Source organism: Fringilla coelebs, assembly GCF_963513975.1.
Source record: "Fringilla coelebs genome assembly, chromosome: 34".
NCBI lineage: Eukaryota > Metazoa > Chordata > Aves > Passeriformes > Fringillidae > Fringilla > Fringilla coelebs.
In genome coordinates, this window is record NC_140060.1 from 135786 (window position 1) to 160120 (window position 24335).

The 24335-nt window shown below is 57.5% G+C and overlaps 2 protein-coding genes across 2 annotated transcripts in view; both read right to left on the reverse strand.

Annotated features, from left to right (window-relative positions):
- TTC5 (tetratricopeptide repeat domain 5) overlaps positions 1 to 12172 on the reverse strand; it is a gene marked incomplete at its 3' end in the record, with an annotated part of 13221 nt that extends 1049 nt beyond the window's left edge. The window contains exons 1-9 of the mRNA XM_084224183.1: positions 12073 to 12172; positions 11186 to 11360; positions 10866 to 11080; positions 9721 to 10033; positions 8220 to 8311; positions 7415 to 7471; positions 3348 to 3494; positions 1946 to 2133; positions 593 to 737 (exon numbers count right to left, since the gene is read on the reverse strand). Of these exons, the coding sequence (XP_084080309.1) occupies positions 593 to 737; positions 1946 to 2133; positions 3348 to 3494; positions 7415 to 7471; positions 8220 to 8311; positions 9721 to 10033; positions 10866 to 11080; positions 11186 to 11360; positions 12073 to 12156 (1416 nt within the window). The 5' untranslated portion in view covers positions 12157 to 12172. The remainder of the gene's footprint in view (positions 1 to 592; positions 738 to 1945; positions 2134 to 3347; positions 3495 to 7414; positions 7472 to 8219; positions 8312 to 9720; positions 10034 to 10865; positions 11081 to 11185; positions 11361 to 12072) is intronic.
- A 2347-nt stretch (positions 12173 to 14519) lies between these two features.
- OSGEP (O-sialoglycoprotein endopeptidase) lies at positions 14520 to 23383 on the reverse strand. Its single transcript, XM_084224177.1, has 11 exons — positions 23173 to 23383; positions 22971 to 23090; positions 21976 to 22151; positions 21571 to 21666; positions 21450 to 21499; positions 20370 to 20448; positions 17186 to 17251; positions 15296 to 15386; positions 14862 to 14937; positions 14692 to 14790; positions 14520 to 14614 (listed from the first exon to the last, which is right to left on the reverse strand). Exons 1-11 carry the CDS (start codon positions 23285 to 23287, stop codon positions 14575 to 14577), a joined length of 1008 nt encoding a protein of 335 aa, XP_084080303.1. The 5' UTR covers positions 23288 to 23383; the 3' UTR covers positions 14520 to 14574.
- Positions 23384 to 24335: the final 952 nt, after the last annotated feature.

Below are 24335 nucleotides of genomic sequence, written 5' to 3' on the forward strand. Positions count from 1 at the left end.
GGTCTGGGGGGAGGGGAGACCAGTAAAAACCAGTATAAACCAGTATAAACCAGTACAGACCAGTAAAAACCAGTACACACCAGTATAAACCAGTCAGGACCAGTGGAAACCAGTAACGACCAGTATAAACCAGTATAAACTGGTATGGACCAGTATGGACCGGTATAAACCAGTACAGACCAGTATAAACCAACACAAACCAGTACACACCAGTCCCCCCAGTCCCTCCCAGTCCCCTCCCAATCCCCTCCCAGTCCCCTCCCAGTCCCTCCCAGTCCCTCCCAGTCCCCCCCAATCCCCTCCCAGTCCCTCCCAGTCCCCCCCAGTCCCTCCCAGTCCCCTCCCAATCCCCTCCCAGTCCCCCCCAGTCCCTCCCAGTCCCTCCCAGTTTGATCCCAGTCCCTCCCAGTCCCCCCCAATCCCCTCCCAGTTCCCTCCCAGTCCCCCCCAATCCCCTCCCAGTCCCCTCCCAGTCCATCCCAGTCCCTCCCAGTCCCCTCCCAGTCCCCTCCCAGTCCCCTCCCAGTCCATCCCAGTCCCTCCCAGTTCCCTCCCAGTCCCTCCCAGTCCCTCCCAGTCCCCCCAGTCCCACCTGGCCCTGGTGCTGGTGCAGGTGCTGACTCAGCACCGGCTCGGCCACGCCCAGCGCGTCCCCCACGGCCACGCCCCACGTGGGGGCGGAGTTATAGACGGTGACGGCGGCCACGGCCCCGCCCCCGTCCTGCAGCCCGATCGTGCTGTGACGTCACCAAGGGGCGGGGTCAGGCACGGCCCCGCCCCCTCCTGCAGCCCAGGAAACCCAGGAGCCCCTCCCACTCCTGCCCAGTCCCTCCCAGTATAAACCAGTTACTCCCAGTCCCCCCCAGTGCCCTCCCAGTTTGATCCCAGTTCCCTCCCAGTACAAACCAGTCCCCCCCAATTACCTCCCAGTTCACCCCAGTGCCCTCCCAGTCCATCCCAGTCACCTTTTAAAGCCCTCCCAGTCCCTCCCAGTATAAACCAGTAACCCCCAGTTCCCCCCAATCCCCTCCCAGTCCCCCCCAGTGCCCTCCCAGTCCATCCCAGTACAAACCAGTAACTCCAAATCCCCTCCCAGTTTGATCCCAGTCCCTCCCAGTCCCTCCAATCCATTTCCAGTTCCCTCCCAGTATAAACCAGTAACCCCCAAACTCCCTCCCAGTCCTTCCCAATGCCCTCCAGTCCTTCCCAGTCCCTCCCAGTTTGATCCCAGTCCCCTCCCAGTTCCCCCCAGTCCATCCCAGTACAAACCAGTCTATCCCAGTGTCACTCACTAGGGCACGCCCCCGGGCGGGGCCAGGCTGAACAGGACCCGCCCCAGCACCCATCCCAGTATAACCCAGTATAACCCAGTATAACCCAGTATAACCCACTATATCCCAGTATATCCCAGTATATCCCAGTATAACCAGTCCAAACCAGTCTATCCCAGTGTGACTCACTAGGGCACGCCCCCGGGCGGGGCCAGGCTGAACAGGACCCGGCCCAGCACCCATCCCAGTATAACCCAGTATAACCCAGTACAACCCATTAAATCCCAGTATATCCCAGTATAACCCACTATATCCCAGTATAACCCAGTATATCCCAGTATATCCCAGTCCAAACCAGTGTCACTCACTAGGGCACGCCCCCGGGCGGGGCCAGGCTGAACAGGACCCGCCCCAGCCCCCATCCCAGTATAACCCAGTATAACCCAGTATATCCCAGTATAACCCATTAAACCCATTATATCCCAGTATATCCCAGTATAAACCAGTCAATCCCAGTGTGACTCACTAGGGCACGCCCCCGGGCGGGGCCAGGCTGAACAGGACCCGCCCCAGCACCCATCCCAGTATAACCCAGTATATCCCAGTATAACACATTAAATCCCATTATATCCCAGTATATCCCAGTATAACCAGTACAAACCAGTGTCACTCACTAGGGCACGCCCCCGGGCGGGGCCAGGCTGAACAGGACCCGCCCCAGCACCGCCCTCTGGGGGTTGGGCCCGGCCCGCAGGGCGGCGATGGGGGAGGGGCGCGGCCCCCCCGCCCCCCCCAGCGGGCCCAGCAGGGGGAGGGGCACCGGCCCCGCCAGGCCCCGCCTCCGCTTCCCGCGCAGCTTCCCCTGGGGGCGGGGCAACGTCGGGACACGCCCACAACAACAACCCTGCCCAGTGCCCCCCCCAGTGCCCCCCAGTTTGATCCCAGTCCCCCCCAGTGCCCTCCCAGTCCATCCCAGTCCCCCCCAGTCCCCTCCCAGTCCATCCCAGTGCCCCCCAGTCCCTCCCAGTCCATCCCAGTCCCCTCCCAGTATATCCCAGTCCATCCCAATCCCCTCCCAGTCCATCCCAGTCCCCTCCCAGTGCCCCCCAGTCCATCCTAATCCCCTCCCAGTCTATCCCAGTCCCTCCCAGTCCCACCCTGCTCTCCAGCAGCCGGCACAGGTGTCCCAGGTATATCCCAGTCCCATCCCAGTCCCTCCCAGTTTCCCCCAGTCCCTCCCAGTGCCCCCCAGTTCCCCCAGTCCCTCCCAGTCCCACCCTGCTCTCCAGCAGCCGGCACAGGTGTCCCAGGTATATCCCAGTCTATCCCAGTCCCTCCCAGTTCCCCCAGTCCCACCCTGCTCTCCAGCAGCCGGCACAGGTGTCCCAGGTATATCCCAGTATATCCCAGTCTATCCCAGTCCCATCCCAGTATATCCCAGTCCATCCCAATCCCCTCCCAGTCCCATCCCAGTCCCTCCCAGTCCATCCCAGTCCCATCCCAGTGCCCCCCAGTCCATCCCAATCCCCTCCCAGTCTATCCCAGTATATCCCAGTCCCCCCCAGTCCCACCCTGCTCTCCAGCAGCCGGCACAGGTGTCCCAGGTATATCCCAGGTATATCCCAGTCTATCCCAGTCTATCCCAGTCTATCCCAGTATATCCCACCCTGCTCTCCAGCAGCCGGCACAGGTGTCCCAGGTATATCCCAGTATATCCCAGTCCATCCCAATCCCCTCCCAGTCTATCCCAGTCTATCCCAGTCCCATCCCAGTCCATCCCAGTATATCCCAGTCTATCCCAGTCCCTCCCAGTCCCTCCCAGTCCCTGCTCTCCAGCAGCCGGCACAGGTGTCCCAGGTATATCCCAGTATATCCCAGTATATCCCAGTCTATCCCAGTATATCCCAGTGCCCACCCTGCTCTCCAGCAGCCGGCACAGGTGTCCCAGGTATATCCCAGTCTATCCCAGTATATCCCAGTCTATCCCAGTCCCACCCTGCTCTCCAGCAGCCGGCACAGGTGTCCCAGGTATATCCCAGTCTATCCCAGTATATCCCAGTATATCCCAGTGCCCACCCTGCTCTCCAGCAGCCGGCACAGGTGTCCCAGGTATTCCATCAGGTGTTGGTGGCGCCTCCGCGGCTCCTCCCAGCCCGGGGCGAGCTCGGCGGCGCGGGAGAGACCCTCGAGGGCGGGCTGGAACCGCTCCAGGTACTGCAGGAGCTGAAATGGGATCAAACTGGGTTATACTGGGACAGACTGGGCTGTACTGGGCTGTACTGGGTGATACTGGGTCATACTGGGTCATACTGGGAGAGCCCAGCCCCTCCCAGCTCGGCGGCGCGGGAGAGACCCTCGAGGGCGGGCTGGAACCGCTCCAGGTACTGCAGGAGCTGAAATGGGATCAAACTGGGTTAAACTGGGTTAAACTGGGATCAAACTGGGTCATACTGGGACAAACTGAGCGATACTGGGTCATACTGGGAGTGCTGAAACCCTCCCAGCTCGGCGGCGCGGGAGAGACCCTCGAGGGCGGGCTGGAACCGCTCCAGGTACTGCAGGAGCTGAAATGGGACAAACTGGGCTGTACTGGGACAGACTGGGATCAAACTGGGCTGTACTGGGTGATACTGGGTCATACTGGGAGAGCTCAGACCCTTGAGGGCGGGCTGGAACCGCTCCAGGTACTGCAGGAGCTGGAACGGGGTTAAACTGGGTTATACTGGGTTAAACTGGGCTGTACTGGGCTGTACTGGGTCATACTGGGTCATACTGGGAGAGCTCAGACCCTCGAGGGCGGGCTGGAACCGCTCCAGGTACTGCAGGAGCTGAAATGGGACAAACTGGGCTGTACTGGGACAGACTGGGATCAAACTGGGCTGTACTGGGTGATACTGGGTCATACTGGGAGAGCTCAGACCCTTGAGGGCGGGCTGGAACCGCTCCAGGTACTGCAGGAGCTGGAACGGGGTTAAACTGGGTTATACTGGGTTAAACTGGGCTGTACTGGGCTGTACTGGGTCATACTGGGTCATACTGGGAGAGCTCAGACCCTCGAGGGCGGGCTGGAACCGCTCCAGGTACTGCAGGAGCTAAAATGGGATAAACTGGGCTGTACTGGGATAAACTGGGACCAAACTGGGTCATACTGGGAGAGCTCAGACCCTCGAGGGCGGGCTGGAACCGCTCCAGGTACTGGAGCAGCTGGAATGGGATAAACTGGGTTATACTGGGATAGACTGGGGTCAAACTGAGCGATACTGGGTCATACTGGGTCATACTGGGAGAGCTCAGACCCTCGAGGGCGGGCTGGAACCGCTCCAGGTACTGCAGGAGCTGAAATGGGACAAACTGGGCTGTACTGGGATCAAACTGGGTGATACTGGGTGATACTGGGCTGTACTGGGTCATACTGGGAGAGCCCAGCCACTCCCAGCTCGGCCGCACGGGAGAGACCCTCGAGGGCGGGCTGGAACCGCTCCAGGTACTGGAGCAGCTGAAACGGGGTTAAACTGGGTTATACTGGGACAGACTGGGACCAAACTGGGTCATACTGGGAGAGCTCAGACCCTCGAGGGCGGGCTGGAACCGCTCCAGGTACTGCAGGAGCTAAAATGGGATAAACTGGGTTATACTGGGACAGACTGGGATCAGACTGGGTCATACTGGGAGAGCTCAGACCCTCGAGGGCGGGCTGGAACCGCTCCAGGTACTGGAGCAGCTGGAATGGGATAAACTGGGTTATACTGGGATAAACTGGGCTGTACTGGGTCATACTGGGTCATACTGGGAGAGCTCAGACCCTCGAGGGCGGGCTGGAACCGCTCCAGGTACTGCAGGAGCTGAAATGGGACAAACTGGGATCAAACTGGGCTGTACTGGGATCAAACTGGGCTGTACTGGGTGATACTGGGCTGTACTGGGTTATACTGGGATCAAACTGGGCTGTACTGGGTCATACTGGGATCAAACTGGGCTGTACTGGGTCATACTGGGATCAAACTGGGCTGTACTGGGTCATACTGGGATCAAACTGAGCGATACTGGGTCATACTGGGAGAGCCCAGCCCCTCCCAGCTCGGCGGCGCGGGAGAGACCCTCAAGGGTGGGCTGGAACCGCTCCAGGTACTGGAGCAGCTGAAATGGGATCAAACTGGGTTATACTGGGTTAAACTGGGCTGTACTGGGCTGTACTGGGTCATACTGGGCTGTACTGGGAGAGCCCAGACCCTCGAGGGCGGGCTGGAACCGCTCCAGGTACTGCAGGAGCTGGAATGGGGTTATACTGGGTTATACTGGGCTGTACTGGGACAAACTGGGCTGTACTGGGCTGTACTGGGCTATACTGGGAGTGCTGAAACCCTCCCAGCTCGGCCGCACGGGAGAGACCCTCGAGGGCGGGCTGGAACCGCTCCAGGTACTGGAGCAGCTGGAATGGGATAAACTGGGTTATACTGGGACAGACTGGGATCAAACTGGGACAAACCGGGACCAAACTGGGCTGTACTGGGCTGTACTGGGTCATACTGGGAGAGCTCAGACCCTCCAGGGCGGGCTGGAACCGCTCCAGGTACTGGAGCAGCTGGAATGGGATAAACTGGGTTATACTGGGACAGACTGGGCTGTACTGGGTCATACTGGGAGAGCTCAGACCCTCCAGGGCGGGCTGGAACCGCTCCAGGTACTGGAGCAGCTGGAATGGGATAAACTGGGTTATACTGGGACAGACTGGGCTGTACTGGGTCATACTGGGAGAGCTCAGACCCTCCAGGGCGGGCTGGAACCGCTCCAGGTACTGGAGCAGCTGGAATGGGATAAACTGGGTTATACTGGGACAGACTGGGCTGTACTGGGTCATACTGGGAGAGCTCAGACCCTCCAGGGCGGGCTGGAACCGCTCCAGGTACTGGAGCAGCTGGAATGGGATAAACTGGGTTATACTGGGACAGACTGGGCTGTACTGGGTCATACTGGGAGAGCTCAGACCCTCCAGGGCGGGCTGGAACCGCTCCAGGTACTGGAGCAGCTGGAATGGGATAAACTGGGTTATACTGGGACAGACTGGGCTGTACTGGGTCATACTGGGAGAGCTCAGACCCTCCAGGGCGGGCTGGAACCGCTCCAGGTACTGCAGGAGCTGAAATGGGGTTATACTGGGTTAAACTGGGATAAACTGGGTGATACTGGGACAAACTGGGCTGTACTGGGCTGTACTGGGTTATACTGGGTTCTGCTGTTTTGTACTGGGTTATACTGGGCTATACTGGGTTGTACTGGGCTATACTGGGTTGTACTGGGCTATACTGGGTTGGACTGGGCTATACTGGGTTACACTGGGCTATACTGGGTTATACTGGGCTATACGGGGTTAAACTGGGTTGTACTGGGTTAGACAGGGTTATACTGGGCTATACTGGGTTGTACTGGGTTGAACTGGGCTATACTGGGTTGTACTGGGTTATACTGGGCTATACTGGGTTGTACTGAGCTATACTGGGTTGTACTGGGTTGGACTGGGCTATACTGGGTTGTACTGGGCTATACGGGGTTAAACTGGGTTGTACTGGGTTAGACGGGGTTATACTGGGCTATACTGGGTTATACTGGGCTATACTGGGCTATACTGGGTTATACTGGGCTATACTGGGTTATACTGGGCTATACTGGGTTATACTGGGCTATACTGGGTTGTACTGGGCTATACTGGGCTATACTGGGCTATACTGGGCTATACTGGGTTATACTGGGCTATACTGGGCTATACTGGGCTATACTGGGTTGTACTGGGCTATACTGGGCTATACTGGATTATACTGGGCTATACTGGGTTGTACTGGGTTGGACTGGGCTATACTGGGCTATACTGGGCTATACTGGGTTGTACTGGGTTGGACTGGGCTATACTGGGTTGGACTGGGCTATACTGGGCTATACTGGACTATACTGGGCTGGACTGGGCTGTACTGGGTTGGACTGGATTATACTGGGTTCTACTGGTTTGTACTGGGAAGGGATTGAAGGACACTGGGAAGGACTGGGAGGGGATTGCAGCTCCAGCCCCGCCCCCATGCCCCGCCCCTCACGCCCCACCCCTTTAGGCCCCACCCCTTTAGGCCCCACCCCTTTAGGCCCCGCCCACTTACCGTGGCCCGGTTCAGGTGCAGGTCGGGATTGGCTGCGGCCGCGGGGTCCACGCGCTCCTGGGGGAGGGGCAAGGGGAGGGTGGGCGGGGCATGCCGAGGGGGTGGAGCCAGCTTTGTCTTAGGTGGAGTGGCCACGCCCCCTGAGCCAGAGCCACGCCCCACCAAAACCTTACAGCGCCCCCTATTGGCTGAAAAGCGCCGTGCATTACCATATATGGCAAGGCCACGCCCCCTGAGCCACAGCCACGCCCCCTAAAACCTTACAGCGCCCCCTAGTGGCCGAAAAGCGCCGTGCATTTCCTTATATAGCAAGGCCACGCCCCCTGAGCCACAGCCACGCCCCCTGAGCCACAGCCACGCCCCCCCAAAACCTTACAGCGCCCCCTAGTGGCCGAAAAGCGCCGTGCATTGCCTTCTATGACAAGGCCACGCCCCCCACGCCCTTCATTTGCATGGCTGCACCTCCTCAGTATAAACCACGCCCACAGCTCCACCCAACCTCACGGCCACACCCCCAAATCCCTTTTTTGCCTCGAGGGTAATAGGATGTGTCCCCACCCTCAGCCCCACCCCTTTCATTAGCATAGCCACACCTATGTGCAAACCCCACCCCCAGCCCCACCCAACCGCGTGGCCACGCCCACAAAACCCCTCCTCCCTGGCCGTGGGCTGACCAATCGGTGTGCCCCAACCCTTGGCCATGCCCGCCAGGTAAGCCACACCCCTGATAGACCACACCCCCTGTTAGACCACACCCGTTAGACCACGCCCCGTCAGGCCCCGCCCCCAGGCCCCGCCCCCTCACCGCCTGTCCGTAGGCCGCGAGCGCGCGCCGGGCGCTGCCGGGGCTCTGCCCCCCCGCGAAGAACAGCGACACGTGGGCGTTACCCAGGACGTCTGAAAGACAGGTACACACCTGAGCACACCTGGGCACACCTGGGATACACCTGGGCACACCTGGATACACCTAAACCACACCTGGATACACCTGGGATACCCGAAACAGCGACACGTGGGCGTTCCCCAGCACGTCTGAAAGAGACAGGTACACCTGGGCACACCTGGGCACACCTGAGATACACCTGGGCACACCTGAGATACACCTGGGCACACCTGGGGGCACCTAAACCACACCTGGATACACCTGGATACACCTGGGATACCCCAAACAGCGACACGTGGGCGTTCCCCAGCACGTCTGAAAGAGACAGGTACACACCTGGGCACACCTGGGCACACCTGAGATACACCTAAACCACACCTGGGCACACCTGAGACACACCTAAACCACACCTGGATACACCTGGGATACCCCAAACAGCGACACGTGGGCGTTCCCCAGCACGTCTGAAAGACAGGTACACACCTGGGCACACCTGGGCAAACCTGAGATACACCTGGGCACACCTGAGATACACCTGGGATACACCTGGGGACACCTGGGGACACCTGGGATACCCCAAACAGCGACACGTGGGCGTTCCCCAGCACGTCTGAAAGAGACAGGTACACACCTGGGCACACCTGGGCACACCTGGGATACACCTGGGGGCACCTGAGATACACCTGGGATACACCTGGGGACACCTGGGATACCCCAAACAGCGACACGTGGGCGTTCCCCAGCACGTCTGAAAGACAGGTACGCACCTGGGCACACCTGAGCACACCTGGGCACACCTGGGATACACCTGGGGGCACCTGAGATACACCTGGGATACACCTGGGATACCCCAAACAGCGACACGTGGGCGTTCCCCAGCACGTCTGAAAGACAGGTACACACCTGGGCACACCTGGGATACACCTGAGCACACCTGGGCACACCTGAGATACACCTGGGGCAGCTAAACCACACCTGGATACACCTGGGATACCCCAAACAGCGACACGTGGGCGTTCCCCAGCACGTCTGTGAGGGACAGGTACACCTGAGCACACCTGGGCACACCTAAACCACACCTGGGGACACCTGGGCACAGCTGGAATACAGCTGGGCACACCTGAGATGCACCTGAGCACACCTGGGATACACCTGAGCACACCTGGGATACACCTGAGCCCCTCCCACACCTGTTTAACCCTTTCCTGTCCCCCACGTGAACTCACACCAGGATTGGCCATCCCTGGGGTCACACCTGAGCACACCTGAGCCCCATTTAACCCTTTCCAGGTCACACCTGGGCCCCGCCCAGCCCCACCTGAGCCCCGCCCACCCCTCAGGTGAACTCACACCACGATTGGCCGTCCCTCGGGGTCACACCTGAGCCCCACCTGAGCCCCGCCCACCCCTCAGGTGAACTCACACCACGATTGGCCGTCCCTCGGGTCACACCTGACTGCCGCCTCCGCCTGGGCCAGGCTCTCGCGCAGGGCCCCGCCCCCCGGGCCGGGCCCCGCCCCCCCGGAGCCAGGCCCCTCCCCCCGAGGGCCTGGCCCCGCCCCCTGCGCGCGCAGGGCCATTGAGAGGAGGCGCCGCGCCTCGGGGTCCTCCCCCTGCGGGAAAGGGGCGGGGTCAGGGAAACGGGGCGGGGCCGGGAGCATGACCACGCCCCCCCACACCTGACAGAGACCCCAAAATGCCCCAAAAAACCACTGGAAAACCTCAAAAGTATCAAAAACCACCCAAAACCACCCAAAAAACACCTAAACTGCCCCAAAACCTCACAAAAACCCCAAAACCCCCCAAAAACCACCCAAAACCCCCCAAAAAACCACTGAAAATCACCCAAAAAACACCTAAACCCCCCCAAAACCTCACAAAAAACCCAAAACCCCAAAAAAACCACCCAAAACCCCCCAAAAAAACACTGATAATCACCCAAAAAACACCTAAACCTCCCCAAAACCTCATAAAAACCCCAAAACCCCCCAAAACACACGCAAAGACCCCCAAATCCCCCCCAAAACCACCCAAAAAACACCTAAAGTCCCCCAAAACCTCACTAAAACATCAAAATACCCCCAAAAAACCCCAAAGACTCCAAAATCCCACCCAAAACCACTGAAAAATGCCCAAAAAACACCTAAAGCCCCCCAAAACCTCACAAAAACCCCAAACCCCCCGAAACCACTGAAAAATCCCCAAAAAATCCAAAACCACCCAAAACCCTCCCAAAAAACACCCAAATACCCCAAAATCCCCCCAAAACCACTGAAAAATCCCCAAAATCATCGAAAACCACCCAAATCCCGCCGAAACACGCCCAAAAATCCCAAAATACCCCAAAACTTTGAAAAATCCCCAAAATCATCAAAAACCACCCAAAACACACCCGAAGACCCCCAAAAACCACACAAAAACCTCAAACCCCCCCAAAACCACCCAAAAACCTCAAACCCCCCAAAAACCACAAGAAAAACCTCAAACCCCCCCAAAACCACCCAAATCCCCCAAAACTCCCAAAACCGCCCCAAATCCCCCCAAATCTTCCTCTTGCCCCTCCCCCACCTGCTGCAGGGCCCCCCCGAAGGCCTCCCGGGCCCCCCTCAGGTCCCCCCGCCGCCATCTTTGCTCTCCCAGCTGCCTCCAGGCCACGCCCAGGGCGGGGTCCAGCTTCAGGGCGTGGCCCAGCGCCAGCTCCGCCCTGGCCCCGCCCACCTCGGGGGCCACGCCCAGCGCCCGGGCGCGCAGCACCAGCGCTCGGCCACGCCCCTCCGGGGACACTGCGGGGGGAGGGGGGAAAGGGTGGGGTCAGGGGGGCGGGGCTGGGGGGGAGACGCCCTGCCACGCCCGGCCACGCCCCCAGGAAGGCTCGGCCACGCCCCCACCGTGGATCTGCTCCATCAGCTTCAGCGTCCGCTCCATCTCGGCCACCAGGGGGTCCTGGGCGGGGTCCTGGGTGTGGTCATGGGTGTGGTCGTGGGTGTGGTCGTGGGTGTGGTCGTGGGCGGGGTCACGGGCGGGCAGAGTGTCCCGGAAGTGATAGAGATCTGTCACCAGGGCCTGGGGTGGGAGCAAAATCAGCAGAAATCGGGTCAAAAATGACCCAAAATCACCCCAAAAACAACCAAAACCAAGTTTAAAAATAACCCAAAATCGGCTCAAAAAAACCTGAAATAATAAACCAAAATCAGCCCAAAAAAACCTCAAAATCAGCCCAAGAGATAACCTAAAATGACCCAAAATCACCCCCGAAAAGAAACCAAAATCGCCTCAGAAGTAGTAACCCGAAATAGCCCAAAATCGGCCCCAAAAAATAACCCAAATTCCAACCAAATATAACTCAAAATCACCTCCAAGATAACCCAAAAAATAACCCCCAAATACACTCCAAAAGCGCCCAAAAATTAACCCAAAATAACCACTAAAATTACCCCTCAATAACCCAAAGCACCCCCAAAAAAATCCAAAAAAAACCCCAAGAAAACCCCCAAAAAATCTAAAACACCCCCAAACAACCTCAAAACCCCCCAACCCTCCCAAAAAACCCCCAAAATGCCCCCCTAAGCGGCGCCGCTGCCCCGCAGGCGTTTCTGAGGTGATTTTTGGGGTCATTTGGGCCATTTTGGGAAAAGTTCCCCTCACGAACCCCTTCTCCCCCCTCAGAGCTCCCCGGCCCCTCAGAGCCCCCCGACCGCACCCGGGGGTCCCTCCCCCCTCCCATCCCGGTGCCCCCAGCCCCTCCCCGCCCCGGGGGTCGCCGCCCCTCGCCCACCTCGAGCCGTTTCAGCGCCTCCTCATCGCCGCCGTCTCCTCCCCCGCCGTCCGCCGCCGCCGCCTCCTCCTCGGGCGCCGCCATGACAGCGGGGCCACGCCCACTTCCGGCGTTCTTTCTCCCGCCTTTTTCGGCCGGCCGCGCTCCCATTGGCTGCTGCCGCCGCCACTTCCGGCCTGTTGCTTATCGCCGCTCTCCTATTGGCTGCCGCCTCACGCTTAAAATGGCGGCCGGCACTTTCCCTTTAAAAGTGAAGCCACGCCTCCTTGCTGCCATTTAAGGGTAAGCCCCACCCTCTATAGGCGGGGCTCCATCTCCTTTTAAGGTATAACCCCGCCCACTCATCTTCCCGCCGCGCGTTGGCCCCGCCCCTCCCGGCCCCCTCACGGCTCCGAGTCGGCACAAAGGTTTGAGATTTTATTTAAAAATATTTACATTATTAAGTTTTAGTTTTTTTCTGCCCAAAAAACCCGCGGTAAATTTCACGGTGAAGCAGGATTTATTCCAGCGATCAATGAAATAAACGTATACAATAAAATATTATATAATTTATAGAAACATATAGAATTAACATATTAATGACATCAAAACAATGGAAAAAAACAAAAAAAAACCCCGTAAAAATAGAAATAGAAGAGTGAAAAGCCCAAAACCGCTCTGGAAACGGTGTAACCGAGGGAAGCGGAGAATACAAATAAGAAATAAAGGGATAAAATCAGATATTTAGGTGTTTTCCGGCACGGACAGGGAATAGTGGAGGAAAATGGGGGGAAAAAAGTAAAATCGATTAAAAACAATAATTAGGATGTAAACCTCGCCTGAAAGGTTTTTTATATTAATGTGTTTTATGTTTGAGTAACGTTAAAGGAGAGGGAGAAAGCGTGAGGGGGGGAGGAAATCCTGAGGGGGGAACTCTGAGCAGAAACCGCCTCAAATCGGGCAAAAATCTTCCGAAAACTCCTTTTAAAAATCGAATTCCTACTAAAACCGCGAAAAGAGTTATTTGAAGGAAAAACCTAATTTTAAAAATGTAAGTTAAAGGCTTAAAACTGTACTTTTATTGCGCCAAGATCCTCGAGGCGCTGTTTCCTGCCAGCGGCTCATTCCTGAGGTAAAAAATTATCACAAAAAGGGAAAAAACTTTAAAAATTCCACCGAAAGTTACAAATCAATGGAAAATCGTTAAATTTGCCTTAAAATAGTTATTAAAGCACAAGAAAATAGGTTTGCAAGGGAGGACGGGGGACACGTGGCGGCAGGGGCAAATCGTGAGGGAAAATGAATTGAGAATTTTCAGGTTAAGCAAAAAAAGACGGAAAAAAAACCCCGAAAACCCACCCAAACCTAAAAAAACTTTTAACAAACAAACAACCAAAAATAAAAAACTAAAAAGACAGGAAAATTATTCAGTGGCGATCCTCCAGAAACCGTTTCCGGCCGCCGGCTGCGCCTGAGGGGAGAGAAGCGGAGTCAGAACGGAAAGGAACCGGCTCCGCCGGATCCAAATTAATCCCTCCCGAATTAATCTCCCCCCATTTAATCCCTTCCGAATTAATCTCTCGCCCATTAATCCCTCCCCAATTAACCTGCCCCCAATTAATTAATCCCGAGGAGCCCCGCGGAGCGTTTGTGCGGCCCCCCAAATGCCGGCGGTGCCCCGAAGCGTCCCAAGCCCCGCCGGGTGAAGAAGGAGCCGCCGCCGCTGCTCTGCGACGCCGCTAAAACCCCGAACGCCCGCGGCTGGCGGCGACGGGGGGAACGCGGGTCGGGATGGCGATCGGGCGCCATGTCGCGATAGGAACACACAGATCTCCATTTCCCCACAGCCGCCATTGCCCCACTAATACCTCACCCATGCGACTCCCGCGCCGGCCCCTCACAGACTGAGCCGTTCCCGCCCTCGCCAGCCGGGCCCCTCAGCGAGGCCACGCCCCCCCGGGCTTCTACTGGCAGTTGGTCCACCGCCCCCCAATCCTATTGGCGGAGGGGAGGAGTCAGATTATGATTGACAGAGGGGTGTGGCTCTCTTATGTTGATTGACATACGGGCATTACTGTATTCCAATGCAAGGGGCGTAGCTTCCAGTTTATGATTGACAGATGAGGTGTTAATGTGATGTAATGCAAGAGGCGTGGCTTGCAGCTGATGATTGACAGATAAGGTGCTATTGTGACCCATGAAAGGGGCGTGGTGTGCACCTGATGATTGACAGAGGAGGTGTTAATGTTACCCAATGCAAGGGGTGTGGCTTGCAGCTGGTGATTGACAGATGAGGTGTTAATGTTACACAATGCAAGGGGCGTGGTTTGCAGCTGGTGATTGACAGTGTTAGGGCAGGGTTCCCCCAGTGATTGACAAGGCATCTCAGAAGCTGATTGGTCCTCTCTAGATGGGCGGGATCACCAAGCAAATGACATCATCCACAAAAAGAGGCGTGGCCAGAAGATGAGGGGATGGGCAGTCTTTTATTAAAAGGGCGTGGCCGCTGTGGGCGTGGCCACCTCAATCCCGCCAGGTCACCTCCACCTCGTCCGTCCGATACCTGCCGCGGCCAGAGGTCAAAGGTCAGAGCCCGGCCAATCCCCTCCTGGCCCCGCCCCCCTGGCCACACCCCCCGACCTCTGCGTGATCCCTGATTGGCTGAGCTCCGTCACCTGCCCCACCCTCAGCATCTCGCAGCCGGCCTGGGCGATCATGGCGCCGTTGTCGATGCAGTACCTGCGGGGTCAAAGGTCACAGGTGCGCCCCGCAGGTGTGCCCCGCCCCCCCGAGACAGGCCCCGCCCTCACCTGTCGTCCGTGGGGCAGAGCTCCGCCCCCCGGGCCCTGCACATGCTCTGCAGCATCTCCTGCAGCCGGTGGTTACCTGGGCACAGGTGGGCGTTACCTGGGCGTGGCTGTGGGCGGGGCCGAGCCCGCCTCCGCCTCCTCCCCTGCATGCAAATGCGGGCCACGCCCCTCTTTATGCAGAGTTGGGCCCCGCCCATTTGGCCCCACTTCTTGAACGGTCACCTCAGGTGTGACCGCACCCACCCCAGGTGAGACCCCACCCACCCCGGAGGTGACCACGCCCACCCCGGAGGTGACCACGCCCCCCAGGTGTGGCCAGACCCATTCAGAGGTGTGACCACACCCCTCCAGGTGAGACCCTGCTCGCCCCAGGTGAGACCACGCCCTCCCCAGGTGAGACCCCGCCCTCCCCAGGTGTGACCACGCCCACTCACAGGCCACGCCCCCCACGAGCAGCAGGTGCCGGGCCCGGGTCAGCGCCAGCGCCCGCTCGGTGACCTCGGCCAGCATGGCGAACGCCGTCTCCTGGAGCCAAAACCGCCAAAAAACGGCCCAAAAACGGCCCCCAGTCAGCCCCAAAATGTCCCAAATTCACCCTAAAAATGTCCCAAAATCAGCCCAAAAATATCACCCAAAACGGCCCAAAAACGGCCCCCAGTCAGCCCAAAAATGTCCCAAATTCAGCCCAAAAATATCACCAAAAAGAGCCCAAAATTATCATCAAATTCAGCCCAAAAATGTCCTGAAATCAGCCCAAAAACATCACCAAAAGCAACCCCAAAATGTCCCAAATTCAGCCCAAAAATATCACCAGAAACAGCCCAAAAATGTCCCAAAATCAGCCCAAAAATATCAGCAAAATCCACCCCAAAATGTCCGAAATTCAGCCCAAAAATGCCCCAGAATTTCCTAAAACTGAGCCCCCCCAAACTTCCATTAATTAACCCCAAATCCCCATTAATTACCCCCAAACGCCCATTAATCAATCCCAAACCCCCATTATTTACCCCAAAACCCCAATTAATTAACACAAACCCCAATTAATTAAGCCCAAACCCCATTAATTACCCCCAAACCCCAACTAATTACTCCCAAACCCCCATTAATTATCCATAAACCCCCATTAATCAATCCCAAACTCCCATTAATTATCTCCAAACCGCCATTAATCACCCCCACCCCGATTAATTACCCCCAAACCCAAATTAATTACCCCCAAACCCCAATTAATTTCCCCCAAACCCCCATTAATTACCCCCAAACCCCAATTAATTACCCCCAAACCCCCATTAATCAACCCCAAACCCCAATTAATTACCCTGAAACCTCAATTAATTTCCCCCAAACCCAAATTAATTGCCCCAAACCCCCATTAATTAATTCCCAACCCCCATTAATTACTCCAAAACCCCATTAATCACCCCCCCCGCTCCAATTAATTACCCCTAAACCCCAATTAATTACTCCCCGAATCCCCATTAATCACTCCCAAACCCAAATTAATTACCCCCAAACCCCAATTAATTACCCCCAAACCCCCATTAATTACCCCCAAACCCCCATTAAGTACTCCAAAACCCCCATTAATCGCCCCCCGCTCCAATTAATTACCCCTAAACCCTATTAATTACCCCCAACCCCCATTAATTACCCCCAAACCCTATTAATTGCCCCCAAACCCCCATTAATCAATCCCAAACCCCAATTAATTACCCTGAAACCCCAATTAATTTCCCCCAAACCCCCATTAATTACCCCCAAACCCCATTAATTACCCCCAAGCCCCATTAATTACCCCCAAACCCCCATTAAGTACTCCAAAACCCCATTAATTAATTCCCAACCCCCATTAATTACCCCCAAACCCCCATTAATTAATTCCCAAACCCCCATTAATTACCCCCAAACCCCATTAATTACCCCCAAGCCCCATTAATTACCCCCAAACCCCCATTAAGTACTCCAAAACCCCATTAATTAATTCCCAACCCCCATTAATTACCCCCAAACCCCCATTAATTAATTCCCAAACCCCCATTAATTACCCGCAAACCCCTATTAAGTACTCCAAAACCCCATTAATCACCTCCCACTCCAATTAATTACCCCTAAACCCCAATTAATTAGTCTCCAAACCCCCAATAATCACTCCCAAACCCCAATTAATTACCCCCAAAACCCAATTAACTGTCCCCAAACCCCAAATAATTAATCCTTAACCCCCGTTAATTATTCCCAAAGCCCCGTTAATCACTCCCAAACCCCAATTAATTACCCTGGCCCTAATTAGTCCCTAATTAGCCCCTAATTAGCCCCTAATTAACCTGCAGGGAGAAGCAGAGATCCTCGGGGGTCGCCTCCCCCGACTGCAGCAGCTTCGGGGTCACGGCCTGGGGTGAAAAAGGGGAATTTTGGGTCAATTTTGGGGGTTTGGGGTAAAATTGGGGGATTTTGGGTCAATTTGGGGTGAGATTTGGGGGTTTGGGGTGAGATTTGGGGGATTTGGGGTAAAATTGGGGGATTTTGGGTCAGTTTGGGGTGAGATTTGGGGGTTTGGGGTGAGATTTGGGGGATTTGGGGTAAAATTGGGGGATTTTGGGTCAGTTTGGGGTGAGATTTGGGGTCAGATTTGGGGGATTTGGGGTAAAATTGGGGGATTTGGGGTAAAATTGGGGGATTTTGGGTCAGTTTGGGGTCAGATTTGGGGGTTTGGGGTGAGATTTGGGGGATTTGGGGTAAAATTGGGGGATTTTGGGTCAATTTGGGGTCAGATTTGGGGGTTTGGAGTCAGATTTGGGGATTTGGGGTCAGATTTGGGGGATTTGGGGTAAAATTGGGGGATTTTGGGTCAGTTTGGGGTCAGATTTGGGGGTTTGGGGTCAGATTTGGGGGATTTGGGGTAAAATTGGGGGATTTTTGGTCAATTTGGGGTCAGATTTGGGGGTTTGGGGTAAAATTGGGGGATTTTGGGTCAATTTGGGGTCAGATTTGGGGGTTTGGGGTCAGATTTGGGGATTTTGGGTCAGTTTTCTGGTCAGATTTGGGGGTTTTTGGGTCGGTTTGGGGTCAAATTTGGGGTTTTGGGGTCAGATTTGGGGATTTTGGGATCAGATTTGGGGGTTTTGGGTCGGTTTGGGGTCAGATTTGGGGATTTGGGTTCAGATTTGGGGATTTTGGGATCAGATTTGGGGGTTTTGGGTCGGTTTGGGAGCAGATTTTGGGTGGTTATATTTGATTTTGGGGTCAGATTTGGGGTTTTCGGGTCAGTTTGGGGTCAGATTTGGGGATTTGGGGTCAGATTTGGGGGATTTTGGGTCAGTTTGGGGTCAGATTTGGGGATTTGGGGTCAGATTTGGGGATTTTGGGTCCGTTTTCTGGTCAGATTTGGGGTTTTTGGGTCGGTTTTGGGGATTTTGGGGTCAGATTTGGGGTTTTTGGGTCGGTTTTGGGGATTTTGGGGTCAGATTTGGGGTTTTTGGGTCGGTTTTGGGGATTTTGGGGTCAGATTTGGGGATTTTGGGTCAGTTTTCTGGTCAGATTTGGGGGTTTTTGGGTCGGTTTGGGGTCAGATTTGGGGTTTTGGGGTCAGATTTGGGGATTTTGGGGTCAGATTTGGGGATATGGAGTCAGATTTGGGGGATTTGGGGTAAAATTGGGGGATTTTGGGTCGGTTTGGGGTCAGATTTGGGGGTTTGGGGTGAGATTTGGGGGATTTGGGGTAAAATTGGGGGATTTTGGGTCAATTTGGGGTCAGATTTGGGGGTTTGGAGTCAGATTTGAGGGATTTGGGGTAAAATTGGGGGATTTTGGGTTAATTTGGGGTCAGATTTGGGGGTTTGGAGTCAGATTTGGGGGATTTGGGGTAAAATTGGGGGATTTTGGGTCAGTTTGGGGTCAGATTTGGGGGTTTGGGGTCAGATTTGGGGATTTTGGGTCAGTTTGGGGTCAGATTTGGGGATTTGGGGTCAGATTTGGGGGATTTGGGGTAAAATTGGGGGATTTTGGGTCAATTTGGGGTCAGATTTGGGGATTTGGGGTCAGATTTGGGGATTTTGGGTCAGTCTGGGGTCAGATTTGGGGGTTTTGGGCTGGTTTTGGGGTCAGATTTGGGGTGGTTTGGTTCGGTTTTGGGATCAGATTGGGGTTTTGAGGTAATTTTTGGGGTTTTGGGGTCAGACTTGGGGTTTTTGAGTCGGTTTGGGGTCCGATTTAGGGGATTCTGGGTCAGTTTTGGGATCAGATTTGGGGTTTTGGGGTCATTTTGGGGGGTTCTGGGGTCAGTTCCAGGTTTTGGGCTGAGATTTGGGGTTTTTGGGGTCATTTTGGGGGTTCTGGGGTCAGTTCCAGGTTTTGGGGTGAGATTTGGGGTTTTTGGGGTCATTTTGGGGGGTTTTGGATCAGTTTGGGTCAGGTTGGGGTTTCATGGTCAGTTCTGGGGTCCCCCTGGGGTTTTGGGGTGAGATTTGGGGTTTTTGGGGTCATTTTGGGGGGTTTTGGATCAGTTTGGGTCAGGTTGGGGTTTCATGGTCAGTTCTGGGGTCAGTTCCAGGTTTTGGGGTGAGATTTGGGGTTTTTGGGGTCATTTTGGGGGTTCTGGGGTCAGTGCCAGGTTTTGGGGTGAGATTTGGGGTTTTTGGGGTCATTTCTGGGGGTTTTGGATCAGTTCGGGGTCAGGTTGGGGTTTCATGGTCAGTTCTGGGGTCCCCCTGGGGTTTTGGGGTGAGATTTGGGGTTTTTGGGGTCATTTTGGGGGGTTTTGGATCAGTTTGGGTTTGGGTGGGGTTTCATGGTCAGTTCTGGGGTCAGTGCCAGGTTTTGGGGTGAGATTTGGGGTTTTTGGGGTCATTTTGGGGGTTTTGGGGTCAGTGCCAGGTTTTGGGGTGAGATTTGGGGTTTTTGGGGTCATTTTGGGGGGTTTTGGATCAGTTTGGGTTTGGGTGGGGTTTCATGGTCAGTTTTGGGGTCAGTTCCAGGTTTTGGGGTGAGATTTGGGGTTTTTGGGGTCATTTTGGGGGTTCTGGGGTCAGTGCCAGGTTTTGGGGTGAGATTTGGGGTTTTTGGGGTCATTTGGGGGGTTCTGGGGTCAGTGCCAGGTTTTGGGGTGAGATTTGGGGTTTTTGGGGTCATTTGGGGGGTTCTGGGGTCCCCCTGGGGTTTTGGGGTGAGATTTGGGGTTTTTGGGGTCATTTCTGGGGGGTTTTGGATCAGTTTGGGTTAGGTTGGGGTTTCATGGTCAGTTCGGGGGTCCCCCTGGGGTTTTGGGGTGAGATTTGGGGTTTTTGGGGTCATTTTGGGGGTTCTGGGGTCAGTTCCAGGTTTTGGGGTGAGATTTGGGGTTTTTGGGGTCATTTGGGGGGTTCTGGGGTCAGTTCCAGGTTTTGGGGTGAGATTTGGGGTTTTTGGGGTCATTTCTGGGGGTTTTGGATCAGTTTGGGTTAGGGTGGGGTTTCATGGTCAGTTCTGGGGTCCCCCTGGGGTTTTGGGGTGAGATTTGGGGTTTTTGGGTACCTGCAGGTGGGACAGCAGCCCCGAGAAGGAGACGTCGAGGCCTTTGACCACGTAGGGCAGCGGGAGCAGGCGGCGGCCCCTGGGATTGGGGCAAAAAACGGGGATTTTGGGTCAGATTGGGGGATTGGGGTCAGGTTGGGGGATTTGGGGTCAGATCAGGGGGGTTTGGGGTCAGATCAGGGGGGTTTGGGGTAAAACCCGGGGATTTTGGCTCAGATCAAGGGGTTTGGGGTCAGTTTGGGGGATTTGGGGTCAGATCAGGGGGGTTTGGGGCAAAATCTGGGGATTTTGGGGTCAGATCGGGGGGGTTTGGGGTCAGTTTGGGGTAAAATCTGGGGATTTTCGGGTCAGATCAGGGGGGTTTGGGGTAAAACCCGGGGATTTTGGGTCAGGTCGGGGATTGGGGTCAGTTTGGGGGATTTGGGGTCATTTCAGGGGGGTTTGGGGTAAAATCTGGGGATTTGGGGTCAGGTTGGCGGGTTTGGGTCATTTCAGGGGGATTTTGGGTCATTTCAGGGGGATTTGGGGCAAAATCTGGGGATTTGGGGTCAGATCAAGGGGTTTGGGGTAAAACCCGGGGATTTGGGGTCAGATCAGGGGATTTAGGGGAAAATCCAGGGATTTTGGAGTCAGGTCAGTGGTGTTTGGGGCAAAATCTGGGGATTTGGGGTCAGATCAGGGGGTTTGGGGTCAGTTTGGGGTAAAATCTGGGGATTTTGGGTCAGATCGGGGGATTTGGGGTCAGATCAGGGGATTTAGGGGAAAATCTGGGGATTTGGGGTCAGGTTGGGGGGTTTGGGGTCAGATCAGGGGGGTTTGGGGTAAAATCTGGGGATTTGGGGGAAAATCCAGGGATTTTGGGGTCAGGTCAGGGGGTTTGGGGTCAGTTTGGGGTAAAATCTGGGGGTTTTGGGGTCAGATCAGGGGGTTTGGGGTAAAATCCGGGGATTTGGGGTCAGGCTGGGGTCACTTTGGGGAATTTGGGGTCAGTTCTGGGCCCAGTTTTTGGGTCATTTCAGGGGGATTTGGGGTCATTTTTGGGGTCCCTTTTGGGGTCATTCCCGGGGTTTTTGGGGTCACCTCTTGGCCAGCTGCTCCACGTTGTAGCCGGGGCTGGGAGCGTTGGGGATCTGCGGGGAAAGGGGCGGGGTCAGCCGGGGCGTGGCCGGGTGGGCGTGGCCGGGCAGGGGGCGTGTCCCACCTGCAGCAGCCGGGCCAATCGGTCGATGCAGTTGCCCACGGCCACGTCCAGGGTCTCGCCCAGGATCCGGTACCGGTGCCGGGCGTAGGCGATCACCTGCGGGCGGGCACGGGGGGGGGGGGCGTCGCCTATCGCGATAGCGGCCGTTTCCTCACACCCCCGTCGCGATATCGGCCATTCCAGACCTCTGCCGTCACGATATCGCCCGTTCCCTCCCTCCCCCGTCGCGATATCCCGCCATATCGCCCATTCCCTCCCTCCCCCGTCGCGATATCCCGCCATATCGCCCATTCCCTCCCTCCCCCGTCGCGATATCCCCCACTCCCGGCCGTCCCCTCGCTCCCCCCGCCCCCTATCGCGCCCCTATCGCGGCCTATCGCGCCCTATCGCGGCCTATCGCGGCACCTGGGTGTTGCCGCCGCTGACGTAGAGCACGAGCGGGTCGGGGGCGGGGCCGAGCGCGCGGCCCATCTCGATGTGCCCCACGCAGTGGTTCACGGCCAGCAGGGGGCGCCCCCACAGCTGCGACAGCGTCCGCGCCACGGCCGCCACCACCGCCAGGGGGGAGCCCATGCCCGGGCCTGGCACCGGAACCCCCCCCCCCAGCGTCAGTGGGAGCGTCCAGCGACCCCCCCCAAAAAAAGAGCCAAAACCCCCCCGGGCGAGTGGGAGGGTCCAGAACCCCCTCCTCCAACCCCCCCTTGAAGTGAATGGGACCGTCCAAAACCCCCCAAAAATCCCCAAACCCCCCCTCTTGGGGTGAATGGGATGGTCCAGAACCCCCCAAAACCCACCAAACCCCCCCGTTAGGGTGAATGGGATCGTCCAGAACCCCCCAAAAATCCCCAACCCCCCCCGAGGTGAATGGGATCGTCCAGAACCCCCCAAAAATCCCCAAACCCCCCCTCTTGGGGTGAATGGGAAGGTCCGGAACCCCCCAAAACCCACCCAACCCCCTCCCGAGGTGAATGGGATGGTCCAGAAACCCCCAAAAATCCCCAAACCCCCCCGTTAGGGTGAATGGGATCGTCCAGAACACCTCCAAGTACTCCAAACCCCCCCATGAGATGAATGGGATCGTCCAGAACAACCCAAAACCCGTCAACCCCCCCCAGGTCAGGTGGGATCGCCCAACTCCCCCCCCGCGGTGTGAATGGGATCGTCCAGAACAACCCAAACCGCCCCCCCCACCCAGGGCAGGTGGGATCGCCCAACAACATCCCCCCCCGCCGGTGTGAATGGGATCGTCCAGACCCCCCCCCGCGGAGGATGTGTGGGCTCGCCCAGAGCCCCAAAATCCCCCAAAATCGCCCCAAAATCTCCAGCGGGAGCCGCAAACCCCGAACGTGCGGGGTCCGTGACCGCTCCCGGTGCGCTCCCGGTGCGCTCCCGGTGCGTACCCTTGGTGAACGCCACCCCGTCCAGCTCCCGGGGCTCCACGCCCGCCTCGCTCAGCGCGGCCCGGACCAGCCCCAGCACCACGGCCCGGTGGTGCCGCCCGGTGGGCCCGGGGGCGAACCCTGCGCGGGAGGGGCGGGGTCAGCACCGGGCGACGGCACCGGGAACGGCACCGGGGAAACGGGGGGGGGGAAGTGACGTCACCGTGTCCCGGCGGCGTGACGTAGGTGGCGCGGCGGTTGCTGAGGACGGCGCCGTCGCGCACCACCCCCGCCCCCACCTTGTTGGCGGAGCCCTCCAGGCCCAGCACGGTCGGCATGACGTCACGCCGGGGCTTCCCCCGCTGTTTCCGCCGCCGCTTCGCCGCCGCCTCACGGCGATTCTCCCGCCGCTGCGCTACGTCACTTCCGCTTCCCGCCAAATCCTCCTCCTCCTCCTCAGGAGCGGTTCCGGTTCCGGCCACGCCCCCCATTGACCATCCCTCCGCGCGCGCGGAGCCGCTCGCGCCGCTCCCGCCGCCGCTGATTGGTCCCGCGCGCTGAGGCACGGCGCAGTCTGATTGGTCCAGCGCGCTGAGGCACGGCACGCTCTGATTGGTCCCGCGGACTGAGGCACGGCGAGCTCTGATTGGTCCCGCGCGCTGAGGCACGGCACGCTCTGATTGGTCCCGCGGACTGAGGCACGGCGAGCTCTGATTGGTCCCGCGCGCTGAGGCACGGCGAGCTCTGATTGGTCCCGCGCTCTGAGGCACGGCGAGCTCTGATTGGTCCCGCGCGCTGAGGCACGGCACGCTCTGATTGGTCCCGCGCGCTGAGGCACGCCGCGTTCTGATTGGGTGAGGGGGACGGCGGAGGAGGGGGCGGGCTTAAACGGGAGAACGGCGGGCGCTGATTGGTCACTGAGGGAGATGATGGACAGCCGAGGGGCAGTGCGGGCGGGTTGGGCCCGGTTTGGAGCCGATCGCTCCCGGTTCGGGCCCGGTTTGGAGCCGATCGCGCCCGGTTCGGGCCCGGTTCCGGTTCGGGCCCCGTTCGGAGCCGATCGCTCCCGGTTCGGGCCCGGTTTGGAGCCGATCGCGCCCGGTTCGGGCCCGGTTCCGGTTCGGGCCCCGTTCGGAGCCGATCGCTCCCGGTTCAGGCCCCGTTCGGAGCCGATCGCGCCCGGTTCGGGCCCGGTTCCGGTTCGGGCCCCGTTCGGAGCCGATCGCTCCCGGTTCGGGCCCCGTTCCGCCCCCAGGGCCGCACGTGGCGGCGGCGGGCACTGATTGGCTGACGCGGCGTGAGGGGCGCCGCGCTCTGATTGGCGGAGTGTGCGGGGAGGCGGGTGCTAAAGGAACAGCGCGCTCTGATTGGTCAGGCTTGAGGAGG